Source organism: Cydia strobilella, chromosome 1 (genome assembly GCF_947568885.1).
Source record: "Cydia strobilella chromosome 1, ilCydStro3.1, whole genome shotgun sequence".
Taxonomy (NCBI): domain Eukaryota; kingdom Metazoa; phylum Arthropoda; class Insecta; order Lepidoptera; family Tortricidae; genus Cydia; species Cydia strobilella.
In genome coordinates this window covers 11,623,847-11,637,819 of record NC_086041.1, presented here as the reverse complement: position 1 = coordinate 11,637,819, position 13,973 = coordinate 11,623,847, and the positions used below count along the sequence as shown (strand labels likewise).

The 13,973-nt window shown below is 39.3% G+C and overlaps 2 protein-coding genes across 3 annotated transcripts in view; one reads left to right on the top strand and one right to left on the bottom strand.

Moving 5' to 3' along the window:
• The window catches only part of LOC134740988 (mucin-2), a 65,232-nt gene extending 57,873 nt beyond the window's left edge, over window positions 1-7,359 (top strand). For both annotated transcript variants that reach the window (XM_063673703.1, XM_063673712.1), the window contains 3 exons: window positions 56-224; window positions 693-808; window positions 3,258-7,359. In XM_063673703.1, coding sequence (XP_063529773.1) covers window positions 56-224; window positions 693-808; window positions 3,258-6,878 — 3,906 coding nt within the window. In that variant the 3' untranslated portion in view covers window positions 6,879-7,359. The remainder of the gene's footprint in view (window positions 1-55; window positions 225-692; window positions 809-3,257) is intronic.
• Window positions 7,360-7,755: 396 nt separating this feature from the next.
• LOC134740922 (ribosome biogenesis protein NOP53) lies at window positions 7,756-13,558 on the bottom strand. The gene is made up of 8 exons (XM_063673580.1): window positions 13,364-13,558; window positions 12,567-12,729; window positions 12,102-12,315; window positions 11,470-11,651; window positions 10,669-10,788; window positions 9,556-9,767; window positions 8,405-8,601; window positions 7,756-7,961 (listed from the first exon to the last, which is right to left on the bottom strand). The coding sequence occupies exons 1-8, from the start codon at window positions 13,483-13,485 to the stop codon at window positions 7,795-7,797; spliced, it is 1,377 nt and encodes a 458-aa protein (XP_063529650.1). The 5' UTR covers window positions 13,486-13,558; the 3' UTR covers window positions 7,756-7,794.
• Between the last annotated feature and the right edge of the window lie 415 nt (window positions 13,559-13,973).

Sequence of the window (13,973 nt, the reverse complement as noted above, 5' to 3'; positions counted from 1 at the left end):
TTAAAGCTCTTACTTAAGCCACAGCCACAAGCCATATATTGACGATGATTTCCAGGACACGGCCCGAGCTGAGCTGCCGTCAGCGGCTCCGAGTGCGGAAACTCTGACAGCTCTCGCACAAGCAATGGGCGCTGCTGGCTTTGAGCATCGCGAAGGTCGAACCTTGGTCAAGCGGCTCATCCCAGCTGACTCGCAGCCCGATTTGGATTTAGTGGAACATCAAGGTATGTTTTCACCACCCAGCTAATGAATTTCAGAGCTGTTTCTCAACATTTTTTTTTGCCTGAAACCCTACGCTCACGTTGTCCCGGCATTCTGCCACGGCTCATGGGGGCAGGTTTCGCCTGAAACCCTACGTGGAAGAAAATACGATAGCCAGGCTTAACCAACGCCACCATGACCTGGGCTATAATGAGAAGATACCTGAACCATTGAGCCCAGCAGCGGGTCGTATAGTTCGAAGATGAACGTATTATACTTTCATGATAATGACCATTACTGAGTTATTGCATTAGCAATAAGTAGGTACAAATGGTACAATCAGCTATCGTTTTGAATTTGTTTTTTTTTTTTCGAATTAAATATTTATAAAATTGTACATAACTGTATAAAATAATGGTGAGATCTTTTTTACCCCGATATAGCTTCTATTTAACTACCTAATTGTCCAAAAAAATAATTTATACTTACAGGAGTAATTGGCAAGGCGGGCGTAGACTTCCCAGCATACCCGAGCATCCCGAACACCGGCTTCAACTGCAAGAACGTGCCGACTGGTTACTACGCCGACCTGGAGACCGACTGCCAGGTAAACGCACAATATGTGTCCACTATTAAGTATCAAATGTAGTAATCATCAGATGCGTAGTCATCAGAAGAGTACAGTGGCCTGGCCTTTTCTAGAAATCTTCTTGAAATCGGTTTTCGCTTATGTCATCTCAGTGAATATGGTATCAATGCATTCAGTTTGATGTCCTGAACACAAATATATGAGATGACAAGAACGAAAGTGGTGGGGGTAGTTGCTGTGACGTCATAAAGTCGGCAGTACAAAGTTTTTAACTTTTTTCTTTTAAACATACCATGTGGGGTACCAAATGAAAGGACTTTGTGAGTAGATCACAAATATATAACATGCGGGGCATTTCAAGTGAAGCGGACATAAGAAAAATGTGACATGTTGAATTTCGGTCATAAAAAATAGTCATGCCGTGTGAATTTTAGATTTTTAATGATTACCTGTCGTTTAATTTCATAATTTTGAAGATAAGCACAAAATAGTGCGATATTCAGGCATCGTAAACTGCGAGCGAAATCCATTGAAATGACGTACTTTGATTTGACAACAACCCTAGTACTTCAATGGATTTCGCTCGCAGTTTACGATGCCTGGCCCCACCTCACACAGTAGTTGGGGTTATAGGGGACAGCAATGGGGTGAGATGGGAAAATGTATGATTTAAAACTTTCGGATTGTGAATTTCGGATTAGCTTGCCTTGATCTGCTCTCCGTCCCACTCTTCGCTCATCCTTATCGCTCCTCTTCTGCATGATGGGTCCCCACCACCCTGGTTCCGGCCCTGGGCTCATATCTTTACCTCTCAATTCTAGTGATTCCAGTTTTTTTTTAATGTTATAATTTGGCTACTCAGTGTTGCCACTAGAAAAAGAAATACGTCTAAAAGTATAATAAAATTACTCTTAGAGCAACCTGAACCAGAAAATCAAAGTAGTAGGCTAGTAGGTAACTGTACTGAAAACATCCGCGTTCTTTAAATTCTGCCCCCTCAACCCATACTCACCCCATTTTACGGTATTAATATTGCCTGTGTGTATTCTAGTTTCAAATAATATAATTGTCAAAAACGGTTATAATACTGTTGGTTAAAAATAGTTATTATAAATGTATAACTAACATACCAGCGTCTTTTTTATAAGTTCCGGCCTCAACCCCTCGGCTTAAACATGCACTAAGTAGGTACGGTAGGTACTCAGCGCGGAATGTTATATATAACTTCCTCTATCTCGAAAACGAATGCATTCTCCATTTTGAAGCTTTTTGTGTAACATCTAGATATTTTAGACTTTATTTTGAGTTAATCGATTATTTAAAAAGACGGCCGAAGTTATTAAAGTTTTACGTCAAAAAGTTATTTCCGGTTTTGAGCAAAAAAAAAATTTTTTTTATTGTTATCCATAATAAAAAAAAAACGTATTTTCTCTTGTCTTTAAACACTACTTAAATTTTTTCTTTACTGCATTTTTAATAGCTACAGCAAGGCGTATTTCATAAAGGGGTCAAACTTTGGTAGTCCATAATTCCTCAACTAAGTGCCGTACAAGCAAAAAAATGAATGCATACGTTCATGTCCTTAAAGACTTCAATTGACCGAAATATGAGCGAAATTTAAGATGTCACTTTTTTCTTATGCCCGCTTCACGTGAAATGCCCCATACTGTAACATTTTCACTTCTTGGTCTAACAAATTATTAGAAAACGTTCAAAAATTTCACAATCCATACTTTACTTTGAACTGCTCTAAATTGAAAATGACTGAATGGATCCAAATTTTATAACAATTAAGTGACTGTGAATATCCTCTATTTGTTTAAAAATAATTAACCGGGCCCCTATATCAAAAAACTTACAATTACAATTTACAAGTGACTAGTTACGAGATTGTATATTTAATAGGTTTGTGTACCAGAAAACACAATAGCGAAAAATTTGTATTATTTATTATTAACAAATATGTAAATTGTAGAAATAAATGTGCATTTGACATATGCACTATGTTTTGTGTTACGCGTTGTTAAGTGTGAATTTTTGTAGATTGTAAAGTAGGTAGGTAGTAATAGGGCCCAGATATATCAAAAAATAAGAAAAGTACATCATGTTTACAGCGTAATTTTCTGTTACATTAAAGTGCAACTATTATTGAAACAAACAAAAAACCCGACTGTTTACATACATTTTTGAAATGGTATTTTCACTAGCTTTCATTTGGTACCCATATTGCTATAGTAATAAAAAAAAACAACCTCCCCCCTGTTTCACTTGCGGGCGCCATTTTCATAATTTATATAGCCTATGTCACTGCCACAATTCTGACGAATTCACCTACATCTCATACGTCAAAGTTCAGCCGTTTGGGCTGTAGGGCGTGCCAAATAAATGGACATATAATATACATACCCACGCTCGAAATACATTTACCCTCCTTCTGATGTATCATGTTTATTATTTCTTCTTGCAGGTGTTCCACATCTGCGACACGTCCCGCAAGATATCCTTCCTCTGCCCGAACGGTACCATCTTCAGCCAGTCGCACCTCATCTGTGACTGGTGGTTCAAGGTGAACTGCGCCTCCGCGCCTGCCCTCTATGAGTCCAGCGCCGAGTACTACTCCAACGAGCAAAAGAAATCTCAAAAGATCACCCAAAGTCTTAGCAAGAATATTGACCTCCAGCAAATTGCTGACAACAGCGCCAGGGCCGAATCTAGGAGGTCGTCGGTGAATGTCCCTAGTACAACTGAGAGACTGCAAAGACACAGGCAAAGATTACAAACTGAGGCACCTAAAGCAACCGCTAGAAGCTTTCATGCTTTCTTTGCTGAAGTTAACCCAACGTTGAAGACTGAAACCACGACAAACATCGACAAAAGAAGGAGAAACCTCGTGCAGTTGATAGCCAACAATTTTGGTAACGCACCTGCCAGGACTACCCTGCCTACTTACACGGAGTCGTCGACTTATAGAAGTGATAAGGCCGCAGGAGACTACAACAGCCTTAAGGAGATGCAAGTCGCAGCGGAGACTGCTTCGTTCACTAATAACAAAAATAGGCAATACTTACAAGATGCATACAATAAGAACTATCGCCCCTATCCAGTTTACACGCCCAATCTTCCCAACCACCAACCGCTCAAACTTAGCAAACCCAAAAGCAATCCTACTTTGACTACATTGTACAATTTTAGAGATAAAACTTTGAACAATCAAGGTGCTAAAGAAGTGACTATTACTACAAAACGACCAACCCTCTTACCCTACACGAAGAGTTATTCTACTACTTTCAATGACAGACGCGAACCTTACACGAGACCTGGAATATCTTCCCTGAAGGAATTTCTTGAAAGGGAAAGAAATAAGACTTTAGCGCCCAGTACTACGGAGAAGGTTTCTCAAGTTACAGATAGAAGTGATCAGTTTACTCAGAATGTAGAGAACACAGTGTCCATAGTACCGAAAAATAATTTCGAATCCGTAACCAAAATCCCACAAACAACAAGGAACCAGTACTATGTTGAACCCGCCAGCGACAGGATCTCAACTGTTAATCTCAACCAGATAACTACGGAACCGTCATACCAAGAGCGGAGGGAAAGGTTATTGAAGAAACTGAATTTAGAAAGATTCCAGCCAACTGAACCTACCGTTCCGACTACGCTCACTGAGAAATATTACGGCGACCTTCCAAATAGACCAGGTCTTCTCGTTCCACCGTCTCTAACTCCAAAGACTTTACACACTCTGGCTATCTACTACGCAACGGCTTTAGATAATCTGTCCACGACTGCATCTCCTGAAGAGGCTAGCGAAGCCAGCACACCGACATATGAAGACTATGGCGCCATGGAGGACGCTTTGCCAGCTCTGTTTAGCCAGCACACAATTAATAAATACAGCAAACTTTTTGGCCATGGTACAGAAACATCTGAATTATTAGAAGATATTAAACTAGACCCCAATGGTACGTACAATGAATTGGCCGATGACTTGGCTGTGCAGCAAAGTCAAAATCCTCTTGCTACCTCGCCTCAAATTAGGGAATTAGCTCAAGTATTCACACACGCATTATCGGCTTATTTGCAAGACCCTGTTCAATTTAGAAAAGTGCTTTCGGATATTCGTCCAACCCACCCATCTTTCGGTGACATGCTATCAACGACTGAAGAATCTTACAACACTGAGCCGACCACTACAGTCAACGAAGATGATGATGAGATATTAGGATTTTCCGACGACAATAAAGTTAGGTCACCGTTTGTTTCTCTACGAGACGGCAAATCTCTGAATATTGCCACGGATTATCCGGCAGTATCAGACGACGCAGGGACCACACCCAGCACAATTAACACTGAATTTGTATCGACGACTGTGCAACCAACGACGCCTAAAAGTCCCTTCAGATGTTGCGGAAGAATATCAGCGTCTTACACTACTGCCTCTACTCCGTTTGCTCGTAACACCACTCCCTTCTCATTTACTAATACGGTTGCATCTAACGTAAACACTTTGGCAAACGACAGTACTGATTACACAGTAACCACAACGGAAGATAACTACTTGGGACAAAGATACGGTGGATTCCAAAACAACTCTAACAATTCTCCTTATGGTAAAGAGGTCTTACAAACTAATGCGAAACCTTTGACTGAGTACGTTGAAGTAACAAATCTGCCTTCTGCCTGGGGGGTTGAACCTTCTTCTCGAGGGGTTGATGCAACCATTGCACCAATCCCCGACTCAGACAATATTTTTGAAAGCAAAAAGATAAGGACAACGACAGGTATCCCTGAAACTACACCAGTGTACTTCACTGAAGCCGATAGTAGCATTGAATTAGAAAACGAAGAAGAATTGCAAAGAGCTCACAGCCAATCATTTGTAACACCACAAAATAACTTACGTCAAGGTAAACAAATCAACTTAGAGGAATCTAAAACAACTGTTAAGAAGCCTTCCGAAGAATTGGAAGCACCCACAGTGTCAGACATATCAACGACGACAGTACAAACTACAGCTCAACCTAGTACCACGATAAAAGAAGAAGTTTATACAGTTACGCCAACTTCTGACGTATTCACTTCCCCAGAGAGCGACAAAACATCTGATTTCAACTGGCCCACTACTTTTGAGTATTGGCAAAGCACCGTTATAGACCCGATAACCTTGAATGATGGTCTAAGTCCGTCGGCTCAAGAACAAGGAGTATCACAAATCGCAAGACAAACAAACGCTTGGGCTCAAAACACTCTAACGACGCCAGCAACAGAAACGAAAACAAGCGAACAAGCGGTATCTTCGTCAGTCTTTTACGAATCTACTACACCAAGAAACGTTAAAGAAGAAAGAGCAGGGAAATTAGTTAAAGACCCTACTTCTACGGAGCCTGCACAAGATATAACAACTATTGCTGATACTGTAGTAGAGAAAGCTAAGGAAATCATGGGTGGAATGAATGCTACAACAACGGAAAAACTCATGAACGTTATGAAAAAGACGAAGTCAAAAACAGTGAGGAGACTAATCCTTTTATTGGTGCAAACTTGTGATGATGACCATAATACAACGGCGGAAGCTTCTAAGAAAGCGCTACTCGAAGCTCTAATGGCGGTATCACAGAAAGATATGGACGAAATCACGAAAGAAGAAAGCGCGGAGGATCTTTCTACAACAGTCGCTGATATCGAAGTCAAAAACTACAAGAGGAGCGATAAAGTCGCTGCTCTAGAAGAAATAAGGCCCAAACAATTCGAAAGGAGGGGAAAAAGCATTAATTTCGATCCTTCCGCCATCAACTCGTTATCGAGCCCATCTACGACGACTACGGAGAATATAAAGACGACGACCGAGTTTTACACAGAAACCACACAAGCTCCTAGAACGACTACAACCAGTCGGAGAGGTGTCAAAAAGTTCTTAGTAAGAACGACCCCTGTCGAACAAAAGACTACAAAGTCTCCGGTTGTTGACAACCCTATCGCGGAGGCTAGGGTTGCGCCTCCCAATGAGGGACCCAAAACGCCCGCTGACACAAGAGCGTTGGAGCTATTACGATCGCTTTACACGATCGCCGCTAGATGGGGTTGATTCAACCTATATTAAGTTAATGAGTGACTTCAAAATATTTAGGGATGGGTATGAGTTTTCGTTACAAAACAATTGGTGTACAGTCTGAATTTTGTATATTATCTATGTTATCATCCCCAAAATATAGTTGTAAAATATTGTGATTTTGTAGATAGAAAGTTTAGGCTCAAATTTTGTTAAATCATCTATTTCAATGATGATTGTCGAATATCAATATTATTGTTGAAAATGGTGTGGTACGTTGCCTTAGCATATAACTAGTTAACTTATTACGTTGTTTATAGACTTTATTTTTATTCTGATACTTGGGTATTCCCCATATTTGGGAGAACAACCTTAAAACCTACTGAGTTACCTATTTTAGCCTGATTAAGCTATTGTTACATTGCCAACTTGATTTTACTGTAAAATACTCTTAAGTAGATTATTTTTAGGTGTAAAATGTGTTAAGGATTTTTTATAGTAAATTTAATAAAAAAAAAATCTTTTATTGTTTTTCAATTGACAACCTTTACTGACTTCACGGTGTGAATTATTCACACGTTTTAGGTTATCGACACGGTTCCCGAGAACTATGAACACATTTCAATACCTGTTAATCTAATTAACACTTATAGATATCAAAATTTCGCGTGTCATGATAGCTACAACATATAAGCCTGAGGGGACGAAAGGTACACTCAACAACCCTTAGTCTCAAATCAAATTATAATTTATGGTTGCCGTGACATTGTAATGAAAGTTAACTCGTCCAAGTTAATGCTAAAAATAGAGTGAAATAATAGAGCCTATTTTCAAAACAGCATAAGCAATTTAAACCATATGATAAGGAAACCAAAAAAATGGTGGACTCTAGCATAATAAAAAAATATTAAAATTTTTCCATATTTTATTTTTTCTCCGCCTTTACAAACGCTTACTTAATATCTTTCTTATTAATATACCTCTCGATCTCCTTGTCAGTGACCTTGTGTCCAGGCTTGAAGTAGCTCTTGACCTTACGTTTCTTCTTCATCATCAGCTTGGTGGCGGCCAGCGCGCCGCGATGCTGCAGGGATTCGAAGCGTTCGCGGAGAAGGTTCGCTGGAATAGACATGATTATTTTAGTAATAAGTGCAATTTCGCCTAAAACACATTCAACCATAAATTAATCCTATCGCCGTTTCCTAGTAGGAGCTACTAGGCTACTACTAACAGTGAGTGACCAATATAATGAGTTTCGGAGGAACGAAGTCCTTAGCTTAGGTAGCTTTTGTGGTGGCTTACTCCTGTTGAACGCTGGTACAGCTATATCGGCACGTTTCAAGCGCTTCAATACTCATCTGAGTGAGTAATCGTCTATTTCTCAGGAATATAGGGCCTTTGTACGTACTGTTAGGGGCCAATCTCGTGAGATTCCCGCTCAGGTCAGCTGGGTCCACGAAGTCAGGTTCCTTCTGAGGTGGTTTGTTATTGCTGAGCATTGCTGAGAGATCAGCATTTCGTTTCCTACCATTACTCTTTGTCTCTTAAGTCTTAGTACTTACTGCTAGGGGCCAATCTGGTGAGGTTCCCGCTCAGGTCAGCAGGGTCAACGAAGTCGGGTTCCTTCTGCGGTGGCTTGTTCTTATTCAGTGCCGGCGGGGCTGTCTCCGCTTTCTCTGCGCGCTTAGCCGAGCGCAGTTCTCGCAGCTTCTCCTGTTTCTGCTCCTTTGTGGTTATGGAGCTCTTGAGCTTGCGTAGTCTGTCAAAAAGAACAAATGTACAAATCTCAGAATAAGCTTAACCCTTATGGCTCCTCACACTATCGGCGATGATAGACGATGACTATGCAGTTGTCGGTTTTTGGGCACGCATCAAAGGGAATCGCCGGGTGGTTGCTACTACAGGCGATGGTGTGAATGTTTGCACGATGATAGACGATGATACTATCAGCGATCATATCCGATAGTGTAGAGAAGGCATTAGGCTGAAGTGCGCGTCAGTTGTCGTCTTTGGCGGTACAAAGGTTAATTAAGCCACTTAACACTTCGCCATATTTGACTAAATATTCAGATATAAACGTACCAATCATGTCTTTTAAATTTAATTTAATTTGCTATATCCGAATGTAACGCTTGAACTCTGGGATAGTGGCGTTACAAACAGCTTGCATATGGAAATATGTAGTATATAGTGGCATGTTCCACTTTGCAATCGTAAAACCATTGACATATATGTATAGACAAACTGTCGAGAACAAATTGTGTCCGCGAGAAGTCCGCCATTTTTTGCGTTTGACGTCTGTCACTAAGCTAAAGAACTAGCCAGCTGTCGCAGCTAGCCAGTAGCAATGAAGTGCATGCACTTCATTGAGGTGCGGAAACATTCCCTTCGAGAGGCCGCCTCTAGTGTATACATATTACCTCAATGCGTAAAACATAATTTTAACTGTACAACTTTTTTTCACGTGATCATGTTTACAGAGACACAGATATCTAGTATCAAAATAATCGGTCTATTATTTGGGTACAACAGTTTTAGTTGCATAAGATTAGCGCTTCCAATATTATTAGGGATTTAGGTAGTTGTTGTAAAAATCAGGGATCTTCTTCTTATCAATCTTATCCTCCTGGCCTTGTGGTCTTTCTTCTTGTTTTCCACGGGCGGGTTGATGGCACTATATAATTTGTACTTATGTATACTCTATTGCACTCACTTGTAAAGATCAGTGATCTTCTTCTTATCGATCTTCTCTCTCTTAAGCCTCTCCTTCTCGAGCAGCCTCTCTTTCTGCTTCCTCCTGGCCTTGTGGTCTTTCTTCTTGTTCTGCACGGGAAGGTTGACGGCGCGGTATTCGGAGTCGGAGCCACTCTCGTTGGCTGGGTTGTGGGGCTGCTCATTTAGATTCATCTCTTCGCGCCATTGGTTCTGGAAGTCAATAGATATGTTCAAACCAAGCGCCCCAGGATCTTAAAACTGTGTTGCATGCATAATTATAAGACCATACATACTTATAATATATGCATACCACACAGTTCTAGGGATCCTGGTAGTTCAAATCCCCGCTTGTACATACTAAACAGATATCTGAGTTTATGTACGCATTATCATTGGATATTTAGTTACCAGTTGATTTTCAGTGAAAACACCGCGAAGAAATCTTAATAATCCTATTTAGGCCTAGTTTCATGAACATTAGTTGATGAAACTAGGCTCTTTTGTAAAAGACTCATGAAACTTCATGGAATTAGGGTCCCAAAGCGGACCCCAAGCTCCTTTAGGATGAATCAAAAAAGCTAAGTTGAGCCAGTTGTTCAGGCATTGATTATAAGCAGACATCGGATTCCAGGGGGCATAATTTCGATACTATTCCCTAATACTAGTGATCGCCCCCAGTTTCGTTTGTAACTCATCAACTTGTATATTATTTGTAAGTATTATTTCGGGGTTGATGATAAAATTAATAATGTTTGCAGAAAGCATATTTTATTATATGATCGCTAGGTTAGAAAAAAAATATAATGAGCCAAGTTTCAGAAAATTCTTTTAAATAAAGAAGAAAGGACTATAGTTATTATTATGTCAAACAAAATCTTGAGCGAACGCTAGTATCAGGGAAAAGTATTGATAATTAAATTAATCAATATAGGAACTGCCATAAATTATGCCCGCTAGAATCCGAGGTCTGATTATAAGCGCGAAAGAGAAAACGTCACGCGACTTATGCGTTAGAGAGAGAACGTGATGTCAAATATTGGTTTCATTTGACAGTGAGAATTCTGTATGTATTAGTACCTACTATTATCTAGCAGTTGTTCAAGAAGTTTACCTCCTTCTGCTGCACGGTGACCTTGCTGAACATGCCAGTGGTGACGCGCTGCAGGTGCTCCCCGCGTTTGATGATCTTCTCTTCATGTTGAACCACCTGCTGCAGCAATTCTTGGTGATCCTGCAAGTGTTCATGTACTGTTAGCTCTATTTTTAAAGGCATAGCATTATGTTTTTACTTTATACAACAGATTTGAAGATTGAGTCGTATAGCAGTACAAATATGTATATGAACATGTACAATTACATAATTATAATAATGATTATTAGAATTTAAGACTAGAAATAAGCTCCTCTGCTACCTAGTCAATAAAATCTTAAATATTAACGATTATAACTTAAGAAATTGTAATATTGATAATTTAAAATAAAAACAGATTTATTGAGTTATGGCATCAAGATATTCAATTAGTGGTTTTCAAAGTTGTGTCGATTTTTTCACGCAGCTCAATCTTTCGAGCTGCGTGAAAAAATCGACACAACTGCATCGCAACAACGCGAAGCTCTGGCCTTCACATAGCCACCTACACGTTCATGGAACCGTAAACCAACTGCCTAAATGCTTTCGCTTATCTTTTCTCCAAATGACCTCTGCCCATTGACGAATTTTCGTATGAACATATTAGTTTGTTAAAATTATCAAAATTTATATTGGCAATCAAGTAACTGATAAAGATGAATCTTAGAAACATTTTTATTTATTTAATTTTACCCTAATCAGCTGTGTTGTAATAAGAATTTGCTACTTGATTTCTCCACCTAATGCTATCTCATATGAAAATTATACGAAATTGGACCATACCTTGAATGAAGGATTATAACTGACTCCAGGATGAGGCAGCTCAACAGCCTTCCTGGTGACAACAGTTTTAGCCAATGGAGGCTTAGGTCGTAGCCTGCGGTCCGGCAGTACATTGTGAAGCTGAGCCTCTGTTGACACAAAGTCATCAACCAGAGTTGATGGAATGCCCTTAGCTTCCAGTACTGCAAAAGAGGGTTAGAATTAGAAATTGACAAAGTCAGAACTTGGAGGTTGTGAAGTACATTCAAAGCAAAGAATTCTGATTGATTTGAGACTAATAAATAGATATTGCTATATTTGCTATTAGTCTCAAAACAGTCAGAATTATTTGCTAATACTAATAGGTATTGCTGTCATTTCAAAATTGAATTATAAATATTTAATTTAGGTTAGGTTAGATTGGTGACCCTTCTAAAAATTCAACGGTTTTTAGGAAAACGCGTACAGACAAATTAAAATTTCGGGATTTTAATAATTGGCTTTAAAGTTTTTGGAGATGAGATAGGTAACCGATATTAACTGGTCAACCATTCTAAACCACCCACCGGTTTTATTTATGAACCTTCATTCCTTTCATTAGGAGACTAAAACAAGATTTTGATAATACCATAAACAATATTTAATCCACTCACAGTCTTGGCCCCAGAGATCTAAACCAAAATTTTGCCGGGTTCTTTTCATTTTTCTTTTCTGATTTAATGCCATCTTTCTATTCTTTTTTGCCAGTTCTGCCTTCTTTTCGTAAATCCCTTTCTCAATGCGCCGTTTTTCTTTGAGTTTGCTAAGTGCTGTTGGCTTTGTACCCGTTGGATTAACATGATTACGCTTTGCATTGGGATCTTGAACCTGGAAAATTATAATATTTGGTTTATATTTTTTTCCTAACAAGCAATATGATGATGACTCAATGCCACACTGTTTTAGCCTTAAGAAATGGGTGGTCCTGTTCTTGCTGCATATATCTGATTGCAGCGAGCTTGATAGCAAGTGACCTTGGGTTAGCTGGTAATGTTGTATTTTTATTTTTTTTTTAAAGTTGAAATCCTACAATGGCTCCTATTAATAATTTTTAAATGTCATGGTATGTGGGTATTTACCTTTGAAGAGGGTAAAAGGACTTCATAACATTTTGGAGTCTCTGAGGCAAGCTTAGCTCTTTTCTTAGCTTTAGCTGTGAGCGGCCTCTCTTCCTTTACTTTTACTTCATCTCCTGCGGTGTCCACTACAAACAATTCTGCATCAGGCTTAACTTCAAATTTACTGTAAGGTAATAATAAAACTTATTTTTATATATCTTCTGTTCATTGGATATACAAACAAAGAAATTGATGGATTATATAACATGGATCTGAACCAAAAAGCTGCGCGAAGCTTCTTAATCAACCAGAGATATACTTAGCGCCACTTATATCATCTCACTAACCCGGGGTTAACCAGTTAAACCGTTAACCTGTCAAATTGTACTGGTCCGTCGTAATCAGATTGTACTGGTAACCATGGTAACTACAGTTTTATCTGGTTAACCCCGGGTTAGTGGGATAGTGCAAGTGGCCCTTACCGAGTTGAATACCAACATTGAGTTGGTAATACAGGAGAACATTATGGCTTTAATATTTTTTACCTAAATGAAATGCTTTGATAAACCAATTACATTTATTTAAAACAAACACAGAAACGCTTACATGACCGTAGTTATTGACTGAATTTTGAGGCCAAAGTAAGCTATTAGAAGATTGCTAAAGCGGTTCGCAGGTGATCGTTGTTTATCATTAATAAGTCATAATTATCGAAATCTTATATTTATAGTCGTTATATATTTGCAGGACGAGCCCTAATGCAGTTTTACCAATTTTTATTTTAACAGCATGCTGTAAACACGTAAACATAACCTCACCCTAATCTCTCCTCAAGCCGTTGGTCTTCCAGAAAGGCCTCGACGTCAGTAATATCACAGTGCTTCCGCCACGCTTTCTTGTTCTTTTTGGACACATGCTTCTTTTTCTTAACAACAGACATTATTGTTTATTTAAAATAATACTACAATCATGTGGTACGCGATTAAGTTCGCGTTTAAAGTGACAGAGTGACAGCTGTGCAGTGTTGCCAACTCGGAATTTGAAAAGATGCCAGACTTATGTCTAAATTATGCCAGAAAGATGCCAAATAATTTTGAAATGTGCTAAAAAAGATGCTAAAATATTATAGGTAACTAAAAACCGGTCAAGTGCGAGTCGGACTCGCGCACCGAGGGTTCCGTACTTTTGTGAAAATTTCAACTGTCTAGCTATCACGGTTCATGAGATACAGCCTGGTGACAGACAGACAGACGGACAGCGGAGTCTTAGTAATAGGGTCCCGTTTTTACCCTTTGGGTACGGAACCCTAAAAATGAGGGTCTTCCACATAAATCAAACAATGTCAGAGTCAGACCAAGCTAACTTCGCACCGACTTGGTTAGCTAATACCAAATTGCTGTGAAACGTTACGTTTATAGTGGCTCTCCA